General features: G+C 45.0%; 2 protein-coding genes across 4 annotated transcripts in view; one reads left to right on the top strand and one right to left on the bottom strand.

Annotated features, from left to right (window-relative positions):
• Positions 1-138: 138 nt before the first annotated feature.
• On the bottom strand, positions 139-13,128 carry LOC135814592 (importin subunit alpha-5-like). Its single transcript, XM_065327738.1, has 22 exons — positions 12,928-13,128; positions 12,799-12,843; positions 12,570-12,650; positions 11,339-11,368; positions 10,179-10,231; positions 9,923-9,967; positions 9,362-9,409; positions 8,261-8,433; positions 8,016-8,098; positions 7,712-7,798; positions 7,496-7,540; positions 7,069-7,131; positions 6,726-6,794; positions 6,221-6,277; positions 5,476-5,547; positions 4,030-4,083; positions 3,431-3,481; positions 3,119-3,259; positions 2,375-2,416; positions 2,050-2,107; positions 1,758-1,855; positions 139-1,146 (listed from the first exon to the last, which is right to left on the bottom strand). Exons 1-22 carry the CDS (start codon positions 12,988-12,990, stop codon positions 1,039-1,041), a joined length of 1,566 nt encoding a protein of 521 aa, XP_065183810.1. The 5' UTR covers positions 12,991-13,128; the 3' UTR covers positions 139-1,038.
• Positions 13,129-13,678: 550 nt separating this feature from the next.
• Positions 13,679-27,519, top strand: part of LOC135814590 (uncharacterized) — a 32,592-nt gene continuing 18,751 nt past the window's right edge. For all 3 annotated transcript variants that reach the window (XM_065327734.1, XM_065327733.1, XM_065327732.1), the window contains exons 1-9: positions 13,679-13,864; positions 14,580-14,650; positions 16,906-17,202; positions 17,633-17,701; positions 19,358-19,507; positions 21,177-21,456; positions 22,003-22,165; positions 22,683-22,707; positions 25,264-25,527. In XM_065327734.1, the coding sequence (XP_065183806.1) occupies positions 14,636-14,650; positions 16,906-17,202; positions 17,633-17,701; positions 19,358-19,507; positions 21,177-21,456; positions 22,003-22,165; positions 22,683-22,707; positions 25,264-25,527 (1,263 nt within the window). In that variant the 5' untranslated portion in view covers positions 13,679-13,864; positions 14,580-14,635. The remainder of the gene's footprint in view (positions 13,865-14,579; positions 14,651-16,905; positions 17,203-17,632; positions 17,702-19,357; positions 19,508-21,176; positions 21,457-22,002; positions 22,166-22,682; positions 22,708-25,263; positions 25,528-27,519) is intronic.

The following is a 27,519-nucleotide window of genomic DNA, read 5'->3' as shown; positions in this document are numbered from 1 at the left end:
CACATGCAGTTTATGAACTCATGCATTCAGCATTCACATGGCTAGAAACTGGTCATGCAATGTGGGATAGAGCTCCCACTGCGCACATACACACGCACACCTGCAGTGCACCATGCTGGGCCATACACACACACAGAGGAAGAGCTGAGACAGCGACTCTCATAAAAGCTGTACAGGATGACGAAGGGGACAAAACGAAGGTATAATACATAAACCCAATGAGAGGCATACACATCGTATCTTACAGACATGCATGGCAAGTGAAGACTCAAGAAAAACAACTGAGAGCACTAAAATGATTAAAAAAGAAAGAAAAAAAGGAGCTGTTAATGTCATGTATTTCATTACTTACAAATGAAAAAAAGATTAGTCTCAGGTTGCCATTGCACCATTTCATGACAACACACAAGACATAGGAGTATGGCAGTAGCAGAGTTAATGGCGGAGTTATAGAGCAAATGATGATGAATGGTGGAATTGATGATATTTGAGACAGAACTAGTATGAAAAATGTGGTTATAGTGAGTGCCTGATGTTCATGCCAGCGTTTGTGCAAGTAATGAATGACAATGTCAACGTCTTGAGGGCGGGGATGAAAACAGCAACAACAACACAAGGACAGGTTTAGTGTTCCTGGGTGACAATAGTCTTGGGTAATATCGTGCGAGGACACGGGACAGAACAGAAAAAGCGAACGTGGCAAAGAAAGTAGTAAAAACACAGAAAGTGATGAGGAGTGAGCCAGCAGCCTCAGCACTGCACAGCAGCACAGCTGTGGACTAGATTACACCTGCATTATTTCTACCGTTGCGTCACCATTCACAACTACATAAGCTTGGAGAAACAAGCAGAGGAAACGAAAGGGAGAGGAAGAATCCACTCACTCAACCCCAAGAAGGGAAGAATAGAAGAGATACAGAAGAGAGAGACAGAGAAAGAGAGAAGAGAACAGCAGCACCACCAACCTGCTAGGATACTCAAAACAATAGAAACCCAGAAGGATAGCGTGAAGAAGAGGAAGTGAAAGGAGAGAAGGACTTAGAAGTTGAAGCCACCAGCATTGGGCGCTCCAGCAGCTGCTCCAGCCGCACCGAATTGGAAGCCACCCTCACCAGCCTGTGGATTAAGATTGGCTGTTTCAGCAGACTGTGCAAAGGACAACACACACAAAGCACAAGTGTGGAATCCATACAATTACAAAACCCTTTAGCTTGGTTGAATATTTATTACAAAAAAAAACACCCAGAAAGCTGGCGAGAAGCATCAATAATGGCACACGAGCACTTGTACAAAGCTGACCTCGCTACTAACAGACAGCAATATTAAAGAACATGAAAACAGCCGATTGATACAGTCAGTTGCCGCAAATCACGAGGAAATCCGACCATAAGATTCATAACAGATACTGGTGCTGCCTATGCAGAAGGCAGTTCACTCTGTTAGCACTAGAGTTTTTCTGGCAATGTTATCGAGTTATACTTATTAACCTCTGGGAGTATTGCACTGACAAAACACAAGACTGACATAGCAACTTATAGGACAAAATACTGTATTACACGGTTCACAATATGCGCATGTTGAGAAGCAACGAGAACATAATCATGTTATAACCCTGTATGATATCAATCACACTCAGACATACAGTATTTCTTTCCCTAGTTGTAAACCTACTAGACTGTGTGTGCGCGCGTATGAATGTGTGCGTGCTACGCATGAGTTCTGTACTTATTGGTAGGTGGCGAGTAGAAGATACTTACAGCATCGCCTTCGCTGAAGTAGCGGCAGATAAGGTGGAAGGCCACATGTGCAACTGCCTTATTGGGGTGATCCTGAAGCTCCTCAATACGGTCAACACCTGCAAGTTGACACCACGGACAAAGCAACACAGGTGAATTAGTGACGAAATGAGTTAGGGTTTCTCGATTCAATTCAGAGTCGCCACTCTGTACTGGAAGTAGTGGAAGTCAAGATGATCATACAGCTCAGGATAAACATGACAACAAAATAAAAGACACAAGATGAACAGACCAATCCAAAAGAAAGACTCACCACCGGCTTCTTCAATCATTAGTGCAACTTCTTCAACTCGGTTAAACTGGGCAGCAGCCTAGAACACAGACACAATTGAACACAATTGAACATAGTTGAACACAGCTGCACACAGTTGCACACACACACACACACACGTGCACACACACACACACATGCAAGCACACGTGCACACACACAACCCTCAATCACTATACAAAACTGGCTAACTGGTGCAAAGAGCAGTGAGCATAGCCAGCAGTACTCGATAGAAAAGAACAAGACAGTATGTGATATGGCAAGCGAAGGGACAGTGCAGTGCTAAACGTATACAGTATGTACTCACCTCCAATATCTGGCCAAGACCACCAAGAAGCACGACGATAACCTAGCCAGTGACAGAGAAAGCATCCATACAATACAAATGCAAGTGGTGAAACAGAACAACGAGAGGGTATAGATCTAATCCCAGAGAACAAAACACATGTACACCCACACAATACGACATACCAGGCCACCAAAGACTCAAACAATGCAGAAATTATAGATAATACCAATGACAATCAGTCCATGCCCCTTACACATGCACCATCATTATACATTGGGGTTTTCATTAGCTTCACGATGTCAACACAAGTACATACTGTACATCTAGCATACAGCAAGGTAAGGTTACAGGGTTGGAATAAGTTACAGCTGTCCTCTAGGGCCGGCATCACACTACGTTCTCTGACTCCCGTTTACGTCTATGGTGAAAGATCCAAAACGGGCGGTCGTGCCATCAAACAGGCACAGTTCTTGACCCGTGCACACAGTCACGTTCTTGTAAAAATTGGAAGATTAAAACGCACATACAAGGTCGCTTGGATTAGACTGGGGAAATACGCATGTTCATCCAAAGAGTTGTTCCCCCCCCCCCCCCCCCACCTCTCCCTACCACGTCTACGTTTCCCATTTCTTCTGCCCCAGTTTTTACACCGTACATAGATCATCATGACAACCGACCAAAAAACTCCTTACGCGAACGAAGACACAGCGCTTGGTACGGTAGTATGATGACAGCCTAATAGGCGTTACTCTAATACTGTACCTTAGCATCTTGGATGGAGAGTAGCTTGCAGAAAGGCTCAATCACACCGTGATTGACCAAGGTCATTGTCTGTGTCTTAGTTCCACCAGCAGTGAGATTAGTAACAGCCCATGCCGCCTCACGTTGAACCTTGTAATCATTCTGTACAAGCAAAAAACAAGAGAGCAAAAGGAACAAACTCACAAAGAGGAGAATGCAGCTTGTTACAAACTCAGACAAATAAGATAGAAAAGAGGCTGCTGCTAAAACAATACATGGTGCTCAGTACACATGTATGTACACAAGCACACACACAGTACATTTGTGACTTACTCGTTCCAACATACTAATCAAGGGTGGTACAAGGCCAGCATCAATGACACACTGAAGAAGGAAGACAAAAAACAAGAGCAGAATTGTCAAACCCTAAAATCACTGCAAACTAAGACTACAAAATCACTGCTAAAAAGAGGCTTGATAAATGCGGATAAAATACCAGGAAATTTCACAGTGAGTCCCGATAAAATCCCCAAGCAACCCAACAAGCAGATATATTCGGTGAAGATTTGCTGGGAACTTTGGGTCATGAATGACAGGAATATATTTGCAAAAATGTAAGACGGACACCAGGCGAAAACACACCAGGACCGCACTGTAAATAAACAAATATCGGCACTACTATTTTAACCAGTCGATACTTGGCCAAAAGTACGACAAGAGAATCGACCTAAACCTGTCGAAAACCTGTACGACGACTCAGTTCACAATAGGCGATTTTCGCGCCGATCTTGACAATTTTTATATAACTCCATGTCAACTGAAAAATCCCCGGTCTAGTGTGAACCAGGCTTTCTACTCCACCAGGTAAACAAAAACGAACGAAGACCAAAGGAGCTGTGAAAACGGAGGCATCCAAAAAAAAGTACACATACCTGAATCTGTGGCTGAGTTCCGGCCGTGATGTTGGATATCGTCCACGCTACCTCCTGTGAAGCGTGAAGAAATTTGGAGAACAGATTACGAGTCAAGCAGTTGGTATGCTGCCAGCTTGAAGAAGTGACAAATGCAGCAGGAATCCAAATAAAAAGTGGACCCACCCATTCTTGGAATTATTTCGGAATATTGCTGAGGTCCTTCCCACAATTTCTCTCATAATATAGATTTTTAAGCGATCGGATAGCAAACACCTACTTCCTCCGCGTCATCGAAATTGTCGCCGTATGACTAGTGACTTGTCTTTTGTTACTGACAACTCCATAAACTAAGCCATTCAAAACTTATTACGCAGTATGATAGTCTGAAGACTAGAGTAACGTTCCAGGACAATTGGACTGAGAGTTTTCATGCAGAGATGAATTCCTCCTTGTCACTGATGTTAATGGACGCAAAAATATCGTTCCGAAATATTTCAAGGAAGGTTGAAAGTTGGTCGTGCCTCATCTCAAACGCTTTGACTTTTTCCACAGGACAAGAGCTGCTATGCTTGTTGTCTGCTAGCTCTGGATGATTTCTACTTCACCACCAACGAAGCCTAGTAAGAATACACGATCGTTGCGAGGTCGGTTGATTACCGTCGGCGGAATCACCTCGGAATCACCTCGATCTTGAAATGAACTTTTTTTAGCCGTGGCATGCCCACAGCTCATGCAGGTAAGTGTAGTATCAGGACCAGCGCGCCCTATTTTTCAGCATCACTGGTATACCATGGTGCGGCACCTGCGCGTGCATCACTAGCACTACGTGTAGAGTCTACACGGCTCTTGCAGGTACAATCATGTACTAGTACTGAGTGTCTCAGCCAGAGCGACACATTTTATCGCTGTTGCAGGCATTTAGTTTGCCGACCCCTCGATCTTTCTCCAAGCGCTGCCACTTGTTCCACGAAGTCATTCCCACCCCAGCTAAGGTAGAACAGTGATGGGGCTTGAGTGAATGGCCATAAGCACGAGAAATGTGCAGGCTGGAACGCCTGACTGATCTCAGCGAGTCGAAATTACCAGCGCAGCGACATCAGCGAAGAAATTGCGTCTAGTTCAAAAATTCAAGCTTCCAATAACAGAAAATAGAACTTTGCCGTCACCCTATACTGATGACTATCGCCTATGTCCGATTCCTTGCCTCTGGTACGAGTGCTGGTGAGTAAATACCGCGTTTTACATCAAAAGTCAAACTGCGACAATTTCGATGACGCGGAGGAAGTAATTTCGAAATTTTTATGCACAAAGTGATCACAGATGTTATGTGGTATAGATGCTGGCCTGACGTTTTTTTGAAATCACGCGTCTATTTTTTTGAAACGCACTGTAGTTCTAAAATGGCATAACAAATTATCCATAAACATGCAATGCAGCAAGTAGCACTGATATAATTGAAAATACCTTCTGAATTTTCTTATCATCACTCATGGCCAATGTTGCAAAGTAATTCAATGCTCCAGCTTCAATGACAGCCTACAAAGAATACAGAAGAGACACAGACAAAACAAATATAAGAACACAACAACAAAAAAACGCCTGCAGGACAAAGCGGCACTGCAATATCCGGAAGCAGCTTGATAGATTAACTCTTTACGAGTCTTTAGTACCAGATCAAATAAAAATCGACTGATGGGATTTTCATGCACAAAACATCGCAACTCATTCGGATCCCTGGTGGAATTTCACCATCGAAATACCTAGGAAGAAGCTGAAGAGCCCAGCATTCCAATAAAACAGTCCCGGTCAAACTTTTTTCTCTCAGTGGCATGCCTCAAGAAAGAGACTAACCCTCTCCTGGCACGCCAATTTATCCAGGCACATTTCCTGCACGACGGCCTACATCCGGGCAAAGGTGAAGAAGAGTGAATGGCTGGCATAGAGGGAGTCTGCTTGTACATGGATATTCCGCTATGGATGTGTGACGTCAATGATGTTGAGTTTGTAGTCAATGTACTTCACTAAGGAACAGCTTTTCAGGAAGCCCAAGATGGTGGAAAATTGGAAATCCATAAGGAGAAGGAGAAGTTATGCCTAGAACAAGGATAAAATAGATATAGCAACTGCACATGCACACATTATAGCAGGTGCTCAACAGTCTCAGTAAGAAGAAAGCCGGGGAAAGCAAAGCATGCTTCCTAGCACCTACCTGTGTTTGAGTGTCAGTACCTGACACAATGTTGCCAACAGCTCTCACAGCAGCAATCTGCACACACAGGCACGCACACAGACAAACACGTAACATCAATGAAACAATGGAATCCAAGTAGGCTGTACGAAACTTCAAAGTATGAATAGAACACGATGATGCAAGAGTGCAGACAAAGGAGCAAAGCAGAAGGATGTCAGCATGGCCTTGCCACTAACTCAGCACACACACTTTTATTTAGCCAGGAAAATAGCACCGACCCAAGTGATAAACCGGCAGTCGAGTTTGTTGGACTGCCATATGTTGGTTTCGCATGCAAGCACATAATCAACATATTGCCTATGTCTAACATACCATTCCATACGGGCTGATGAACGGTTAGGCAAAAATCCCAGCTATCATCCTGGTAGCTGAGGATTACATTTTGAAGAAGCATTCAAATTACATGACCGACAACTCACAACACGGTCAAGCACAAAGCAGAAAAGTGTAGAAAGGAACGTACCAGAAGACTTGGATCGCTTGCAGTCAACATCACGACAAGACGGGGAAGAACTCCAGCAGCAACCACAGCCTGACAACAAAAAATACACACATGAGAATGAAGTTGGCATAAGACGGCGTACAAAAGTAGAACACAGACTGCAAGAGCGTCGGCCCTTTGGAACTCAATCGATCAATCTGCACCAGAAAATATAGATGGTTGTCCATTGATTCCCAAGAGGGCAGGCATTACTTCCAGACTGAAATTCCGTGCTACGGTGGAGAAAGCTAACAGTGAGCGGAGGCACATCGACACGCATGCGTGCATTCTTTGAGTACACTAAGCTCATGACAACGCATCTTACCTCAATACGTTCATCACTGCCATCCGTGACATACACAAAAGCCCAAGTAATTTCAGCCACAACCTGAGTAGTAGAGAAACAAGTAAAACAAAACCGCTTCGAAAAAATCCAATATTTACATTCAGTTAATAGGGGTCAGTTTATAGATAAGATTGTTACTTACACTCCTATATTTGCCAGTGGTAGACATGCTAAATATTGAGCATGACCAGTGGTGGAAATTTGGAACAGACAAAAGCACAATAAATCAATATACAGAACAAAGGGCAAAGCAGGACAAAGACAATGCAACAGCATGACAACAAGCAGTAGTCAGCAATCAGCTTGCTACACTGTAACACTGAACCAACTAGCACTCCTAGTCAGCAGTCAGCTTGCTACACTGCAACAAACAAGCACTGGTGAAACTGTAGGTGCAATCGCTTACATGTTTGTCAGTGTGGTAGAGCAGTTGACTCATGGAGGGCAGAACCTATGACAGCATAGACAAGACATACAGACATCAACATGCACACAAGTTAGCAATGGAACGAGGTTGAATATCCATAACTGAAGAACAAAGACCGCACACTGTACGCAGACATGGAGTGGAAAAAACCCCAGAAGGAAAATGGATACATTGTCTACTACTAGTGGTCCTCACCTGAAGAATGATTTCCATAGGAGGTACAGGATTGCGATGACGGCAGACATTGGCCAAACACCAGGCCAGTGTACGCAGGTGATCCAGCTGAGAAAGCATAATTCAGATATTTGGATAACAATGAACACAATCATGGTATACGCTTACGTGCTGCCCCAATAGCCAGGATGCTGCCTACAAGATTCCTACATAAAACGGAATGGTACCCAGGTAGCAGTACCTGTACATCACCTGAAGACAATAAGTAACAAAGAAACCTGTGAAAAGGTAATGTGCACAATATCGAGGGAAAGAAGACACTCACCGGAATATCGGGACGAATAAGCGAAATCAAAGGTGGAACAATACCATTGCGGATGACAAAGTCTCGCAGCTCAGGGCCATCACCTACCAGAGAGCAAACAAAGACAAGGTGTACAACATGATATCAGGACAGGGCATATGCAAAGCCAGTATAGCACTAAACAGAGCTAATTATGATACAATAAATGACCTGGCAACAACGTTACATGTACGGTTTATGATGCCTCAACAGAAGAAGAAACGTACCAGAGATGTTTCCAAGAGCCCAAGCAGCTTGCTCGCACAGACGAGGATCCGTTGATGTCAAGAGTCTGACCAAGATAGGGACAGCACCAGCCTGCACAACAGCTTGCGTCTGTGGCCGAGTACCCGATGCTACATTAGTAATTGTCCAAGCTGATTCAAACTGAAGTTCAGGGCTACCAGGAACAGCCAACACACACACACACACACAAATCAGGGAGGGATAACACCATAGGCCCACAACAAAGAAATGTACATAGCTCTCCCACAGCACAACAAGAAACAGAATCAACTATAATCTATTACTAACTGAGCTATAGCCAAGCCACGGGATACAAAACAACCAGCTACCACTGAAGCGAGGAATTGATCTAGAAGAGAATCTGTAAGGCCGCAATGCTAAACCTGTCACCCAAAAGCAGCAATACCAGATCATAACAGCAGTTCCACATTTAGCACAAAATACACAGAGCTGTGCTGCAGTAGACTGACCATGAACTAAAAAGGTGCTGTAAAAAGTTGGCAAAATAGTTGAGTAGCACTCAAGTATGGCGTATAGGGGGACAAAGTGTTAACACCTCTACTAACATGGTTCACGCTAGCTAGAATACAGGTGCTGATATACTGTTAAACACCTAGAATGGCCCACTGGAAGAGAGAGAGAGGGGGGCACACCTAGTGGAATTACACACTACAGGTTCTGCATGACAGAAGTCACAAAAGTCTGCGCAAACTTTCCCAGTTCTGAACAAGAAACAGGCCTTGCAGGTGAAATAAATCTTCACATACTCACCTGCAGCAATAGCACATGGTGACTAACAACTGCTAGATAGTTTTGTGAATATCTTTATACTGATAAGTCTATATCCTAGATAACTTTTATCCTCAGAAGTTTCACGGCTGGTACCACAATGATTTCTGAGAACTTTTGCAGAATGTTTCTACTGGCAGAAATACCCGATGACAGCAAGGGGGCCATTTGTGTGCATTGGTAGGCAGCCCCGATGGACACATGAACGCATGCATCAATATGCTCTCCACAAGCACAACTTGCCGCAGCATGAAACACACACTGCATTGAAACATGTCCAATGTGCAACTTACTGGTCTACACAGCTCAGGAACTCGACAAACTTTGGAAGGAGACCAGCACTGTGACAGATAGACAAGACATGGAAGAAAATTGAAGTGCATTTTTTGTAATTTACAATCAACATAGAAGTAAACCACTGTGCACTACATATAAAATTCCATCAATGAGACGAAAGGATGTTGGCAGGTGGGCTGAGACATGTTCACAAGATTTCAATAGCATACTGGATTGAGAAGGCTTCTATTTCCTGTCATACATTTGTGGAACTGTATAATTATGCTGCGTTGAGCAATGCACATGAACAAAAAACTTGAAAAAAGGTTTCAATAATATTGACCCCAGCAACTGTAGGGGCACCACTGCTTTTGCTGTTCAAAGAGATGGGATGCAGAGTCAGACAGATTCAATGAAATTGAGAAAAAAATAAGCCACACCAGAAGTGCATTGCAGAGATGACGAGTCGCACACATTTACTGCATCACAGCATGATACTGCAGTACCTGTCCATGAACCAGAGTCGATTTACAACAAGAACAGCACATCACCATAGTGATAAAGAGGCAACAACTTACGCAATGACTTCATCGACAAGAGGACTCTGGTCAGTTACAAGAGATCTATTTCAGGTAAAAAAATGCCAACACAAGTACATGTAAGTGGTACAGGAGAAATTAACATGATAGCCTCTATTAATGACATTCGTGGGTTGCAAAAAACGCAAAGTAAAGCTGGTGAGTCAGTCTTCAGTCGTAATATACTTATGGCTTCTTCAAGAACAGGCAACAGCATTGACCAAGATGCTGCCATAGACAGAAGTTAGTAACATACCTCGCTGCAGTTGTTGCCATCAGGCGAAGGTGAGGATCATTTGAATGAATATTCTAAGGAAAGAATCATAAAACAAGATGAAATCCACATCAAGCACATGCTGCATAGTGTAACAAGAAATCACCAGATTACCCTACATTCATGGCTGGTCTCTAGATCCGGCAAGGACAAGCAGTGTAACGGAAGAAGGCAAATGAAATTCAAAGTACAACTATGTCCTCAGAAATCTTGGTCACAATGAGGGTTAGACTACAAAGCATCTATTTTTATGGTACAGTCAGACCTCGCCTATCCGAACCCCTCGCCATTCGGAAGAAAATGCTGGTTGCAGATTTACAGCATGTGTGATGCATCCAACATAACCGGTGTTCGGCTATCCGGTTCCCTAGCGTATACGGATATTTTTTGTTGGGAAAACGGATGTGTGCGGTTAAGCGAGGTCTGACTGTACTATCAAGTGAATAATATTGGATCTAAAACTAATACGAGAACACTGGTGTCCTAGAATTAGCACTATAAAAGGCGTGATTGCAAAGCGAGCAGTATTAGAGCATGCGTGGAGCGGAGAGCGGGTGCAAAAGAGAAAGTTACAGGTATGTGAGTGAGTATGTGGGTGTTGGTATGTCAAGTAAAGAGGGTGAGTACTGTAACAAATTCCTTCTGTCTGCATAAATCTGGGTTGCGAGTACGAATAAACATGGCTTCTTATAAGGAAAGTAGACGGTAACTACTTGCATAGCACACCATACTGAAGCACGAATCAGCATACAACTGCAAACATTGGGGGTTGGACACCAAATGATTGAAGACAGCAGATTTACAGGTACTCACACCCGCTCTCCACTCCACACATGCTCTAATACTGCTTGCTTTGTAAACACACTTTCTAAAGTGCTAATTCTATGATACCAGTGTTTCTCGTATTAGTTTCAGATCCAATATTATTCATTTGATTGCACCATAAAAATAGATGCGTTGTAATCTAACCCTCATGGTTGATTATAGGATTATTGTCTCCTTGCCGACTTATCAACTATGTCCTCATAAAAAGTACCATTGCAGTACCAATAAGATGCTATGGACAGGAAGCCATCAGGAGATTGCATTGGACATCCATTGCAAAAAAAATAGTGAAAAATGGGCTGAGCACAATTGCTTACCTCGACAAGCTCTGGGATTTTCATATCAGTCTAAAAGCATACGCACAGACACAAACACACACACAAAATCAAAGGAGTTGTACACAAAGTCAGTTATTTCCTCAACAATGCCATATTTCTGTTGAGGATCACATAGCAATGAGAGGAAGACAGGCGGCAACTCAGAATTTCACGTTGTTCACCATCACAAGGCAACATATATCGAGGATCAGCTGACACATCTCCGTCTTCTGACAGACTCACATGCAGTCCTCTCCAAAGAAATCAGGACTCTGTACGGTGGTACCAAGCGCCGTGGACCATGTAGCCAAGCAACGCAAATGCTTTTCTTCAGACTTGTCTCGTTTTCAACTCCCTCAAACATATACGGTACACAGGGGCGTAGCTGGTACCCTTTTTAGGGGGATGGGGTGCACGGCCGCATACAATGTACGTGTGGTACGACTGGTGCATGTCATTCTTGGTCATTATGTGCGTGCGTAACCGAGGTCAAAATATAAAGGGGGAGGGCGGGCATGTACCCCCCCCCCCCATGTGAGCTACGTGCTTGGTACATTACACGATAGCCATTCCTTTAATTTAACCCCATTACACTACTTGGTTGTGTTTCTCAACACAATTGTATCCAAAAGTCTTACTGCTGCAAAACATTCAAAAATAGAACCGGTCCAGACATTTCCTTCTTCTTGTGTGTACAGAAGGAAAGTATAACTGTCCAAGTAACATGTGTTTGGTGTGGCAAAGCCAGGCCATTAGTGTTCTAGATGAAATGTCTCGTATTGCTGTTTGTATTAGCAGTCCGGACATCAACTGACATTAACTCCTTGACTCGTAACAGAGCTACAACAAACAACCTAACCTTAAAGGGGAAATCATCTAGTACACACAGCAGAAGAAACCATTTATTCTAATGAACGCAAAACACACTCAGCAGGCAAAAATTAACTATTAACTGCTGTCACACAAATAGATCAGTGTAACCACCACGCCCATTCATTGGTAGAAAAACATCAAGCACGTTGACAAAACTGTAAATGCAACAGTGTTACAAACGTTCAGCAGCTTGATCGCACACAGAAAAATTAAACTCGGAGATGAAGAGTCCGAGCAAATCTACACGACATAAGACGTTAATGATACTGACACTGACGATTACCACACACAACGACTAGCAAATTCTAGTTATTGATCTATTGACAGACTCAGTTACAGGATACACAATTCTACATACCTTAACTGGCCCAGAAGCAGAATTTTCACCAGGTGGGGCTGCAATATTCCTCCTCTTCAACATCTGCTCTTCGCGTTTAGCCTGGAGAGCAAAAAAATGCAGAATCAACCGCAGAAAATACATGAATTGCCGAAAAGTGAAACTGCAAGATTGCAATTTCAAATTATACGATCAATGAAAATGAAGGTAATCAATAGAGCCAAATGGAAGAAAAAACACTAATACGAACCTTTCTCAACTCGACCTGCATGTCATTTCGACGACGCCGCATTTCCTAAAACAATCCAAAGCGAAGAAGCACACACGTTCTAGGTGAATATCCATCTGCACGCGTAAGAGCAAGGTGAAGTTGTCCTACCTCCTGATCTTTCCCCTTGTTCTTGAACGCTTTGATGCGGTCATTATCTCTTGAGACAGGCATGATGAGAATGTAACGAAGCAGCCAGCTTCCAAGAACGATTAGAAATTTGGAGAAGAAAGAACTCTGTAAAAGAGATCAAGAAATCACTGAACATCAAGAACGACTTCGCAACTCCACGATTCGCGGCCCGGAACACTTGATGGAAAGTTTGATTGCTGCTCTACTGTCGCTCATTGGCCAATCGGATCCTTACCCTTGGTACTGGTCCAATATGTCTGACGTCGTCCGGTGGACTGCCCTTTCCTCAGGTCTTCGGCAGGGACACTCCAAACAAGGTGTTCATGGAGTCATGCTTTAGCATGCATATGCATAATTATGCACAAGTACGTGCACGTAGATATCTACCAACCGGACCTGGTTTTACCCCGCTCGGCCCGCAGGCTGAAAAAAAAACAGCACTGCGCGCAGCGAGCAGCGATACTACAAACACTGCATGCACTGCATGCATGCTCCGGCTCCCCGGGCCCCGCAGCTGAGATATGACTCGAGTGCAGGCTCCTGACAACCACTACTTAGCAACGAGTTGTTGACGTCATGAAGGACGCTAGCTCTGGCGTCGCCAGCTTGTCAACTTTGGCGCTCTTTATGAAAAAGGGCACGTCAGTAGAGTCTACGTGGGTGCACACAAGTAACAGTTCACAACACATGCAAGTGCAACTGAGCCTGACTCTGAGCTGACACGAATAGAATGATAGTCTACGATCGACAAAAATCAAAACGCAATTATTATTTCCTACCACCAGAGCTTGTGCCTAGTAGAGTATAGTATTGGCAGTAGCTTGTAATCAGCCACAGTCGCACTACAATAATAAATTTACCAAGGACTTATACTGGTGTTTCTGTAGAGGTGGACTGTTGCAGTGGCCTTTAGCAGGTAAATAAAAAAAGAAGAAGCTGTAATCTGCAAGTGTACATGTAGTAATGCGTGTTTTCTGTATATTTTGCAACCGTTGGTAATTGTATAGTGGGTTGTTTCCATCATTTCATCGTCTGTGAATGTTTGTAGTATTTAGTATGTGGTGCAGCCCGTGAAACAACGCGGAACCCGTACTAAAATGTAGTACATACAGTCATGTACATAATCATGTCATGTAGTTGCAAAGTGAAACTTTTAAAAGTCCTGTACCCTGCTATGATTTTGTTTTTCAGATTCATTTCTTGCTGTGTACAGCATATGTGTGTGTGCGTGCGCATGCGTGCGTGTGTGCGTGTGCACGCGCGCGCGCGCGCGTGTGTGTGTGTGTACATGGTGTGTGTGTACAAGTTTGCGTGCGTGCGTGTGTGTTTTGTGCATGTGTTTGGATACATGTATATTAGGTGCGCGTGCATGTGTGTGTACGTGTACGTGTGTGTGTGTGTGCATGTTTGTGTGTGTGCGTGCATGTGCACGTGTGTGTGTGTGTGTGTGTGTGTGCGTGCGCGCGTGTGTGTGTGTGTGTGTGTGTGTGTGTGGCAGGAGATACAAGCACATTGTATGAGTAAATTATAATGATGCTGGTGCATGTATTTTGTTGATTGGGCAGGACAATGAATATGACATTGTGTTGTGTATCATTGTGGTGTTGTTCCCATGTGTTGCCGAAATCCAGGCTCCATGTTGACAAGATAGTCGCTGTTCTATTGTGGAACAGGTACTACTACAAGCATGGCTAGCAAAACTGTAAGCTGCACGCTGTGTATTGAGATAAACATCTACTACCGGTAGTATTCTTTCAGGGATCTGGCGGAGGCATGCACGTGTGTGTACGTGTGTGTACGTGTGTGTGTGCCAAGGTACGTAAAACTGTCAACGGCCTCGATGGTACTGTCACCAAGAGACACCGGCTCATTCATTGGCGAATTGACAGTCATGCACTTGGTCTTAGGCAGTTTTACGCACCTTGGCAGCGTCATCCATCGGGATGAGCAGTCTTCGCATTATGTTCAGTCCCGTCTCGGCAAGGCTTCGCGTGTGTTCGGCAGTCTCCCGTGTCCCGGTGTTTGAGAATCGGTCGTTACCTCTCCGCTGTCGGCGCCGCGTATACATCGCCCTTGTGCTGACGACCCTCCTGTACGGACCAGAGACGTGGACGCCGAAGGCACCAGACCTGCGCTGTCTCAACACTTTTCGTCACCAGTGTGTCCGCATCATCATTGGCATCTCCAGACGGGACCAGTGGGACAGCCGCGTCACCTCCATTATCATTACATTGCCAGAACCCTCGGCATTGACTGCGATGTCGCGGACATCATCCGAGAGTATCGACTGCGTTGGCTTGGGCATGTTGGCCGGATGACCGACGACCGTATGCCGAAGCGAGTTTTGTTTGGGAAGCTCCCTGCAGCGCGTCCTCGCCATGGTCCACGCAAGCAGTTGGCGTGATGTCATCGTAGATGATCTCCGCTCCATCAACCCCCATGTACCTTCTGACTGCTGGTTTGCTGCTGCCCAAGATCGCTCTGCCTGGAGGCAGATTGCTCACCGTCGTCCTCCCGCCCGTGCTCTGGCTTTCGCTGCGCATGTGGAAAGGTCTGCCGTCGTCCCGGGGATCTCAAGCGCCACGCTCCGTACTGCAAAGCTAGCAGATAGTCCCTTCGCTATCTTTGCCATCGGCAATGGGCACGTTCAAGGTGTGTGTGTGTGTGTGTGTGTGTGTGTGTGTGTGTGTGTGTGTGTGTGTCAAGTTTCTATTTCTAACATAGCTTGTTCGCTATCATCGCTTCGGCGATGGGTAGGAGTACGAGTGTGTGTGTGTGTGTGCGTGCGTGCGTGCGTGTGTGTGAAATACATGGCTAGTGTCACCGATCTTTTTATTGTCACGAGGTCGAGCACAATTGTTACACCTCAAAAGGTTAACTTTCCTGCGCAGCATACAGCCTGCTCTGCTCTGTCAACATACCAAGTGAAATAGAAATAATACATGTCATGCGTACCTGCTATATGTACGGAAACACTGAATAGTACACCGTGCTGCTCATGAGTTGTGACTAGTAATCAGCTTGATTTGGTGACGTTGTACAACTTTCTGTCACTTTTGATCCAAGAAATGCCTGTGGCTCCTACCTTTGTTAGTATTTTTTTAAAGAGCAACTGATACCTCACTATGCATATTTTGTGGAATACTGAAGTACGGGGTCAGAGAATGGTATCTGTTCGTGTGTGTGTGTGTGTGTGTGTGTGTGTGTGTGTGTGTGTGTGTGTGTGTATGAAATGTTGCTGGTAAGCATGATAGCACTTCTTAGCAGGCATGTACATGCAAGTGATTGATACTGCAGCTAGTGCTAGTACATGTACTGGTAATTGATAAGTGATAGCTGCATGCCGTCCTACTGGTAGGACCTAAGATATCGCTTTGCACAAATGAATGACCATGTCCTGGGCATTGCATATATGTGCAATTTAAACAATAGTGAAAATGGCCGCAAATGCTATGGTCGGAGTGCTTGCAACTATGTCGAATGTGAATATTGACAATGGCATATGGATCACGATTAGGACTTATGGTCTTTCTAAGTTTGCCATGATGGTGGAGTGCGAAATTCCATTCTCCACTTCCGCTGTTGCCATGGAATTCGTAATAATTAGTAACATGCCTTGTAGAATCACCTCTACAATTTGTGGACTCTTTCGTCAGTCCCTTGGCAACAGTTTAGGGTAAAGTCTTAGGTGAATGTTAGAATGCAGATTGTGCAGCATGTCTGTGTATGACTGTCCTACCAGTAGGTCCTACCAATACTGGCAATAGGACCAGTGGTGTCTATGCCAGGTATCGTTTTAAAACGTACAGGTGAGCTGTGTTCAGTGTCGCACGTGTGAGTGATCAGGTGGTGTCAATTGTGACTCTATCCTGTCTGTTTTCTTGTGCAATCTGTATATCGCAGCACAATTATGATGATGACTGATAATACTGTATTTTGATCTATTCCAAACACCAGAGTCAACCACGGAGCTCCACTCCACAGAAGAAGAGCAAGTCTAAAACAGGAGGACGCACTGGCCACTCCCAAAGTCCTGAAGTTGTACAGCCCTGGCCGCAGCTGCACGACGAGCATGGAAGCCCACTTCAAATGCCTGCAACAGCCAGCGTGTACCGTGCAGCTGCTCTCGGACTGCAGGAGCCTGCATCTGCTCCTCGGCGGGCACACACAGTGCCACGGCGTATCACTGAGAGCACTCCACTGCGTGAGCGGGACAGGCTGTTGCATGTCAGAAAGAAGATGGACTTTACTGATGTAAGCTGTTTTATCCACCATTCTCTCTCTCTCTCTCTCTCTCTCTCTCTCTCTCTCTCTCTCTCTCTCTCTCTCTCTCTCTCTCTCTCTCTCTCTCTCTCTCTCTCTCTCTCTCTCTCTCTCTCTCTCTCTCTCTCTCTCTCTCTCTCTCTTAGTACCACTGACTGGGATGAGTTTCAAGAATTGCCTAACATGTAATGCAGGTGATGTCTTGATCCTTGAGGGTGGTGGCGCTCCTACCGATGCGGAAAACTCATTTTAATTGAGTTTCATGCAAACTGTACGTTTTAAAGAATGCAGGTGATGGTATCTCTTCTGTATTATCTTGCCTCTTTCCTGCTTTTAGCTCCATGCTGTAAAGTTTGTTCCCAGTTTTTTTTACTTTACCTGTGCACTTGTCAAGTATGTGTATGTTTATGTTTTTCGTCAGATGGTTGATAAGCCAATGGAATCAAAAGTCGAATCATTGCCATCATCAGCTACTGAAGCTGTGAATGGGGTGAGATAATTTATATGAATATGAACTTTTGTACAATTATTATGAATATAGTGCAGTCTAAATTCAGTGGTCACCAATGAAATCTGACCATTGGACTTAGCAATCAAGTGCAGCAGCAGCACGATGATGCATCCTACGTACTAGTATGCAGTGTGCATTTCGAAACCTAGATGCGTGAACCTGCATGAGACTTTCATTGTACGCTCATACATGTACTGGGATTTCAATGACATCAATGTAGAAAACTCCGCAAACTTTGAAGTGTAGCCTGCTTACGTGTTCTACACAATGCAGGCATTTAACATTAGAGAGGTTCCGGGGTACGATTTACCGTGCCAAAATCCGAAGGGGCGCTACGGATTTTTTCAAGGCGTGCGACATACGATTTTTCGGCATGGAGAATTTGTGTGGACTGGCTTTCATATGAACCATGTTTCGTATGGAGATTTTGTGTCATCAAGTGCAGAAAGATTTTTCGAGTACAAACTTGGTACGAGAAACATCGATTTTCCGCGGGAAGTTTTGATTTCGGTACAAAATTTCAAAATATAAAGGCATGGCGCGGGAATATGACGTGATTGCGATCGTAACCTAGGCAATGCCGGCAAACATATACTGGTAATTTCCATACTCCGGAACATTTCACTGCTCGAAAAGGGACGTATGAAAAATCCGTAGCGCCTCTACGGATTTTGGTACGAAAAATCGTACTCCGGAACCTCTCTATTACAAAGGATATGGCTTACCAGCTTGAAACCCCCAAGAATTTTCAGAATCCTGAAACCTGCCTAAAATTACAAACTTCATTTCTAAGAAAGGTTTGCTCCCCACACCGGAGCTCGCGCTATTCCGCCGACTTTACTTGACACTTGACTGACTCACGACTGCCATCCAGAGCACACGAGAAGTCCATCGAACCTTCGACTCGGCAAACCTGCAAGAAAGCACCACTCCCTGCTCAATACACAGTGTTTCGGGGAATTCACCCCTCATCAGTTGAGCTTGAGTAGGCTGAGGAAGATTGTGCCTGAAGAGCACCACTTATATAGTGCTCTCCAGGCACAAACATCACCAGGGATACAAACTTACAGAGACGCTCCGCTTCCAGCGCGACAAACACCTCGTGAACACCAGATAGCAGCGTGAGTCAGTGTCGCTCCTGGACGGTGAGACAGACGTCGAGGACCCTCGGTCATTCGCAACTTCATTTCTACTGAATTAAAAAAATGTCTGCAGTCCTGCAACTCCATGGCTAGTGATTGGGCCTTGATTGCTCCGCAGCTATTTTCCTGCCTCTGCTGGTCCCTTAGAGGTTGTGCAAAGACAAAGTGATGAAGCAGTCACTGTGTGAAAAGAGTGTGTCGGCGTGAGGTAGCAGGGAAATAGACAGTTGTGGGTACAGCTGATAGCCTGCCGGCTGTTTGTTGGAACGCCATTGGTTGGTCTGGAACCCGAGCATATACTACATGTGGTCCAATTTCTTTGGCCTAGATAGTACACTGCATTCCGTATCTGGTTGCTGCCTGCCCACTACCCTGGCTAGTAGCTTCACCAGCTTGTGTTGCATCATTCTTTTGAGCACTTTAGTCTTCACGTGAATCTGTACTTATGCATGAACAATGATTTTCTTTCCGTGACTTTGTGTTTTGTATTTAGGAGCATGTTCGTCAGCTGCAAGACAAAGAATCAATGCTTGAGGATATCATCAGGAAGCAGCAAGAGATTGAAGCTTTGGAAAGGCGCCTTTTATACATTCAGGCTATTCGAACGGATGTCAAGAAGACCATGGCTGTGCAGCTGCCGGATGTAGGTATCTCAGCCTTTGTCCAGTGGTTGCTTGCTTTGGTGAATGTTATGGCGCAACTATTACAACCGTTGAGTCTTCAATGACAAGAAGCGGGTCACATTTGAACCGTGGATTAGCGAGGGGATACTTTTTTCTGTATTTTCTCGACCACCTTGATATGGAATGCGCTGACAGTAGAGAAGAAGGAGTCCAGTGACAGTTCCACGTAGATCACTTCAGTCAGAGTACTGTCTCCTGACAAAGAGGGGGGGGGGGGAGGTCAGAGGGGTCGGAGTTGTACCAGCCTAGGCCGTTCTTATTTTATACAAGTACTACAGTGTATGTGTTCTTGAGTCAGCACGTGCATACCGGTGTTCTGTACTTACTGAAAACACTAGTCTGTTCGTTCTTCGGCGTTCGACGGTACTGCGATCTAGCCTCATCTAGGTATCCGGTCTCATTCTGACATCTCCATTAGTCAACACTAAAACTACAGGCACAAAACAGTCAAGTCATATTCTCCCTCCTCGACAGTTAGCATCGGGATTAAGGAAGTTGGAACAAATCTTTTTCAGTTAGCACACCTCCGTGCAAAGCTTTTGACTTCTGGTAGGGCTTCTTGAGCTTACACACAGGCATTGGAATGAACTTGAGGGACTGTAGAAGGGAATTCAGCCACCGTTCTGGAGACTTTCAAAGGATGGACTTCACCTTGGATGATCTCTCGTTACCTCAACCCTCTTTGGGATATCCTTATGGTCACTGCACCCACATAAGCACCCACCTGCTCCAAAAATGCATCCGGGATCAGACAGTGCAGCTGAGTGTCACGTGTACCGCGTTCACGTACACGTGTGTTCTATGTGTGCCCCACGCATGCGCATGTGACGTCATGTGGGGATTGGGTTTTGGCTCCTTGCTGGTGTTTCAGGCTTTCGTTACTTCTTCTTTACAGTATGCTTCTGGCAACTTATGTCTTTTTGCCGTTGCTCTGTTCTGTTCTTACTACTCCCTGCTGTTACTCTAAGTGCCATTCACACGACTGTAGCATTGTTGGATATAACTAAGACTATCAGTACAGCTGAGCACAGTTTCCATGGTTCGCTGATTTACTGGCATGATAACTTTGATAAGTGCATACTGCGTATTGCGTAGTCTCCTTTCTAGTTTGGGCATTTATGCACACCAGGGTGAGCACTTGTCAGCAAGTTTATGATTGCGGCTTCCGACTGTGCCAAGACAAGGTGTGTGGTATAGAGTGTAGCGCATGTGCCAGTAATTGGGTTTAGTTTGTGATGTTGGCAGTGTAGATCCAGGTTGATATGCCCGTCCTTTGAATCCTAGCTAAGCAATAGTACCGTAAGTCCATAATCAAGAGTTCATATGCATGTATGCTACTGTGGGTCAGTGCGCAACGCGTGCCCGGAGAAAAACAGCATTTTCGTCATCGAGTGGCTTGTCAGATTACGACATCCTGGGATGGTCCCGACTGAGACTGGCAGGCGTGGATAATCTGAGACTGGCAGGCGTGGATAATTTTATTGTTCACTTGGGTGCCATGGACAAGTGTACTGTGGTGGTGGTGGTGGCTGCAGTGTCACCAGAACAAGATTGTGTGTGTGTGTGTGCGTGTGCGTGTGTGTGTGTGTGTGTGCGCGTGTGTGTCTACATGTGTGTGTGTCTACTTAGTCTCCAGATTCAACATCAGAGGATGAGGCCAGTGATAGTTTACCACCACACTTAGCTGGTACAAGCAGCAGTAATAGTGGTAGTACCACTGGTGATGCCAGTGATGCTTGTGAATCCACTGCAGAAGCAAGAGAGAAAGTGTCTCAAGCCCAAGAGGAGCTTACTGCTATCCAGGATTACTATCTTCTTCTTGCTGAACGTCTTCAAGAAGTTATGAGGTCAACTCAACAGTTAGAAACACGGCGCGATGACTTGAAAAGGTTGCACGAGTCGCAGACAGGTATGAGCTTGTGTTGCTGTGAATGATCTTGTCTGCATTTGTGTTCTGTGCAGGGGTGATTATTCAGGGGAACCAGTGCGGCAGGTGTGTCCAAAGCTGGTCCAATATTTTCAGAAATTGAAATTCTGAAACACGTCCTATTTTTTTGTCGCCTAAACGTGTGGTTTGGCACTATCCTATGCCTGCATAAAACATGGTGCCTGTACACCGGCCAGGTAGTACACTGCAACTGGTGATCTGCAGTCTGTGAACCAGGGAGCACTAAAAAGTACTCTAAAAAGCAACCCCTGCTTTGGACAGTACGAACACAGCTTACACTGCCTACAGGTGCAGTTTTCCGTTTAGACTTGCAAATTTTGTGTTACCCACCTTGTTATGCTTCTCAAATATGCAGACGATTATCAGCTTATTCTTGAAAACTAGCCCAAGGCTATGTAGCATACTGGTGATTTGAATCTCATGTTGCCAGTGAAAGCGTTCAGGATCTCCATTTTATCTTACATTGGCAGTTTTCTTCTCTTGCTCTATTCTGTACTACTTTGCTAGGTGCATTAGCAGCTGCTCAGCTTGATCTGATGCGCACGAGTACCAGAGGCAGTGGAACAAATGGAGCTGCTGCAGTGGCTGGTGCTCGGGAGGCAACGGCGGTGGCGGCACCATCATCATCCTCATCCTTGCCATTTCCTACTTCTTCCCAAAGGCCTACCATGTAAGATGAGAACCCACAGCTATTGTAGAGTTTAGTTTGGTATTGACCTGGTGGATTCTACAACTCTGTAGTAACTCTGTACCAAATTACAATGTTGCCAGGGGGATTTCGCCCCAGAGATCTAATCTTTACAGTTTCTAGGGGTTAAATCCACCCCAGGGATCACAACCTTACAGTGTCCAGGGGTCAGGGTTGGATTTCACCCAGGGATCACAGGCTTACAACCTTACAGTTTCCAGGGGTCAGGGTTGGATTTCACCCCCAGGATCACAGGCTTACAGTTTCCAGGGGTGAAATCAACCCCAGGGATCACAGCTTTACAGCTTCCAGGGTTGGAATTCACCAGGCGCCACTGACACTGTCTGTAGTTGTTGATGGCGTTGGCTGAATTGCTGGAAATCGTGAATACTTTTTCAGCAATGTATGGAGCGTGAGTGTTAAAGTTCCATCTGTGTGGAGACATACCTGCATTAAACACTGGCCATTCCTGTTTTGACTGACTTTTGTCTCATCTTAGGGCTTCGCCAAGAAAACAACCCAAGGTCAGTCATTGTCCAGAATCTGCTCTGTGTGTGTGTGTGTGCGTGTGTGTGTGTGTGTGTGTGTCCGATGTACTCCGTGTGGTGTAGACCAGGTGTGCATTAGGGGTCGATTCACATGGCTTTGCCAGTTGTGTGGATTAGATAGTTATCTGGCGCTAGTCTTGATCTGTTTCATACAGATTCAGATCCGCTATCGTCGCTATAAGAGAAAATCTGTGGGTGCATATCCAGTGCATTCGCAGATATGTGTGCTTCTCTTGTGACGGGCGTATACATGGTACATGGTGTGTGCACGTGTGTGTGCACATGTGTGTGCACGTGTGTGTGTGGGGGTAACCAACGAGAGAGCTTGGAAGCTCAGGGCCCTACGCTATGCTTTTTTGCCTTGATGACCTAGACAAAAAAAAGCATAGGGATGTTATAAATTCTTTTAAAAAATCCTTTTTTTAAGACATAATCTGGGATTCGAACCCGCACTATCGCGCGCCCTGCATGCATCCCCCGATACACTTCGCATACATACTAATTCTTCCAAGTTGTTTCACATTGTGATCTTGCATTTGAAAGCCCTATTTGAATATGCATTGTGGCCAGCCGTCTTTGATGGCACGGTACGGTAGGGGATAGGTACGGGACAGGTACGATCGAGGGTAATACGACACCGTCTCCCGTACCGTACCGTACCAGCAAACACAGCTGGCCACATACAGCTGCCCGCAATATTCAAATAGGGCTTTCAAACGCAAGATCATAACGTGAAGCAACTTGGAAGAATGGGTATGAATGCAAAGTGTATGGGGGAATGCATGAAGGGCGATAGTGCGGGTTCGAATCCCAGGATATGTCTGAAAAAAATTGGAGAATTGAAAAATTTATAACATCCTATGCTTTTTTGCCGTCAGATACGGATAGCGCCAGGCGTGACACAAACAAACACACAAACAAACAAATACCAAACGAGAGAGCTTGGAAGCTCAGGGCCCTGCGCTATGCTTTGTTGCCTAGCTCATCGTGCATGTTGTTAGAACTGATGGAAATGCTTTTTCCTTTGATTAGCTACATCATTGTATTGCAAAAATGTTTCAATGAGATACTGAAGTAACGTCTTCTGCATAGCTATGGGACCGGCGCTGACTCTGCCGATCACGGGCGTTCTGGAGTCGACGGGATGTCTGTCCTGACGTTTCCTGGGACCGGCGCTGACTCTGCCGATCACGGGCGTTCTTCTTCTTCTTATTACTATACTGACGGCAACTAACATCCATTCTGATTGCATTTACTCGTCTCCCTACTTCGTATTTCTTTCCAGAAAATCTCCCCTTACAGGAGGGATTCGTTTACATAATATGACTCCCTGCTATACATCTACATGACTGTATATAAGTACGTTATAATTATTATGCTATCAGCCTACATGCGATTCCCAGGCTGGTCCACAGGCGGCCCAGCCAGCCTGCTAGTGGGATCTCGGCCTCGCACACAAATCCACACAAAATGTTAATGCACTGAATGCATTCCCCCGATACACTTCGCATATATACTCATGCTCTTGATGGTACCGTACTCTTGATGGTACGTGACAGGTACGGGATAGCGCCAGGCATGTCGATGGCACACACAAACAAAAATATTGTGGCCAGCTGTCTTTGCTGGTACGGTACAGTACGGGACAGATACGGGATAGCGCCAGGCGTGACACAAACAAACAAACAAACAAACACACACACAAATACCAAATTAAAGCTGTGTGGACCCTGGCTAGCGCCAGACGTTACTGACGTAACGTCTTCTGCATAGCTACGGGAATTAAAGCTGTGTGGACCCTGGCTAGCGCCAGACGTTACTGAAGTAACGTCTTCTGCATAGCTACGGGAATTAAATGTAGAAGTACTTTGCTACGCCCCAATGCTGTTTTAGGGGTGATCCGTCATTATCAGTAGTTTTCAGGGAACGAAAAAGTTTGCTCACGAACCTTGTGACCTCTGTCCCTTGAAACCGAACAATGGATTGTCTTGAAACCTGGCACTCAGTGTAGTATGCCTTGATTGTTTAGCTATCGACATTTTGTGTAGTGGAACTGGCCTCGATTGAGCCACCCACCCACAGAGGCACAGACGGAACTTGGTTTTGTGAAGAAGAAAAAAGATTGATATGGTCAGACCCACTTTGCATGAGGGATCATGGGGTGTGGGCTTCTTGCATATGTGACAAGTTCATCCACAACTAATGCATACATTCTACTTAGTGAAACTAGATTTGTTTTCCTGATGAAATGACCAATCCCTAGTAGCTTGAAGGCGCTGAAGGGTTACGGGTGGAGCGCAAGCTGCAGGAAATATAGAAGATACTGTATAGAGCTTATTTTAAGTATTTCTCTCTTCCTCTCCCTCTCTTCTTCTTCTTCTGTCCGTCTGTCTCTCTCTCTCTCTCTCTCTCTCTCTCTCTCTCTCTCTCTCTCTCTCTCTCTCTCTCTCCTGCTTGTTGTAAGGGAAGAAGCTCTGTTGGTTTAAATAAGAGCCCATTTTTGTTCTACACGTATGTGTACACTGTATGCAGGGTGAATCACATCATGCTGGTACCAGCCCACGTTTTATGGCAGCCAGTCAGCAGAGCCCACTAGATCATGGTGATGATAGCAGAGATCTCGAAGTTGCTAGAGCCGATGCTGTAGCTCATGCCCAGTATGAATATTATCTGAAAACACGCAGTGAAGCCCGCGACCCAATATTGGCTCAGCATATTCGGGAAATGAACATCCGTCAGAGTAGGATCAAATCCTACAGAGAAGAACTCGGTGGGTTGATGAAGATGAGGGATAAGGTAGGTCCTCGCAGTGTCTTGTTTGCTTCGCTAGCCTTTTTCACAGGCAATACATACATTATCCATTGGCTCACAGACACAAACACTTCTGTCCGCAGATTGAGGCTCACAGACACTATAGCCTACTGTAAGACATGTTATTATAACGAGTCGCAAATTTAACGATTGTCCAAAATTCATAGGTTAACGAGAAGATATGTTAACGATCTTGCAGTATTCTGCCATATCCACACACAGCATATATGAAGCAGTACGGCCTCAACGGATCTTATTATAACGAAGAAATGTCATCCGTTAAAACGTTAGATTTGCTTCCTCGTTATATATACATGTCTTACAGTAGTTCCATTGCTAACTTATGTGTAGAAGTAAGGTGATATTTCATTGTTTCTCTCTTGAATTTGTGGCAACGGTTATTCCCAACCTTGTCCATTGGCTTTTCACTGTAACTTGTGTGCTTTGCATATTACCAGCATGTTATGAAGCGGGTCACTGATATCATGTGACATTCCAGACGTGCTGCTGTGTGAACTGACTTCAAAACCACCCAGAACCCAAGCATTGATGTTCCTACTTCGAAGTAGTAACTGTTACGACAGTGTGGCGGTGTGATGAGACTGATGTCAGTGATGTCACTGATGTCAGTGATGTCACTGATGTCAGTGATGAACGCCACAGGACTCAGTCTCACGCTCTTTCCGATCAACATTTCCACGCGCACTTTTATTGCCTTCTGTTCAGGTGGATACAGACAGAAGAAGAAATTCACCAGTGCAGTACTCTTTAAACACTGTAACTAGGTGATATAAGCAGCAGTAGATAGATTGACGATAAACGAACCCAGTATTAGGGGTACGGTGATGATTCTCACGCACGTAGAAACATAACAAATCCTACACACAGGACAGTCATGCACTAGGTAGGACTATTCTTCATGCGCAGCTGTTAGGTAGGACATCCACACATCGTTAGTTCGGTTCATTTTGTCGTCTACTGTTGTCGCAACGCCTATCACGCTAATCACACCTCTTCACACATACTGGTACAGCGCTAGTTCATGACTGTAGAATTTGTTATCTTTTATGTGTGTGAGAAGTACCACTTTACTCCTTATTCTGTGTTTTGTTCTCGCTAATCTACCTACTGCTGCTTATATCACCTATACATTGTTTAAAGGAGTATTGCACTGGTTAGTTTCTTCTTCTGCCTGTATCCATCTGAAGAGAAGGCAATGAAAGTGTTTGTGGACATTTGAAATGTTGATTGGAAAGAGCCTGAAGCTTGTGTTATTCATTAGGCCACGCCAAGTAATTTCTATGTTTCGCGTCACCGCACGCGTACCTTTTCGAATGGCTGACAAGAAAGGAAAAAAAGCACCCCATACGAATCAATCGAAGGCTGTTCTGGCAAACATTCTCTAGCCAGTATGGCGGAGGTTCTCAACTTCTCGATAGATAACTATTCCAGGTAGATGCCTGGAATAGTATGGAGAAAGTGTGAACGATAACATGTCTTTCAAAGCCATCCTGGAGGGCCTGCTCGCCAAGCGAGCGGAGATTCCAGGTTTCAAGGACTTCGAGATTTTCCGGGATAATTGTGATGGAGAGGAATTCCACTCGACTCTTGGCAAAGTGCAGAAGGAGCCATCGATGAAATCCACTGCGGTATCACTCCAGCCCAGTCTGCCAGCTGTGGCGCATTGTCGTCATTTGGATATTTCATGACATGTCACGGCGCCTCGTTTCGCCATGCGTAACGAGCTGAACCTGGACCCCGGTGCCGTCTCGATGACTGGGGCAACAATGCTTTCCTAGCCAGAGCCTCGGGGATCCGAGGAATTCCGCGAGTCTTGCCGATTCTGTGGTGATCGGAAGATAGCTGCGGAACGACTGCTTCTGTCTATTCATATTATAAATAGTGTTTGTTATTATTTCTCCGGGATATGTACATGCTCAGGTGTGTGTGTGTGTGTGTGTGTGTGTGTGTGTGTGT

Source organism: Sycon ciliatum, chromosome 4 (genome assembly GCF_964019385.1).
Source record: "Sycon ciliatum chromosome 4, ocSycCili1.1, whole genome shotgun sequence".
In the NCBI taxonomy this organism is placed as follows: Eukaryota; Metazoa; Porifera; class Calcarea; order Leucosolenida; family Sycettidae; genus Sycon; species Sycon ciliatum.
The sequence above is the reverse complement of the archived record's forward strand: the minus strand, read 5'-3'. Positions and strand labels throughout refer to the sequence as shown.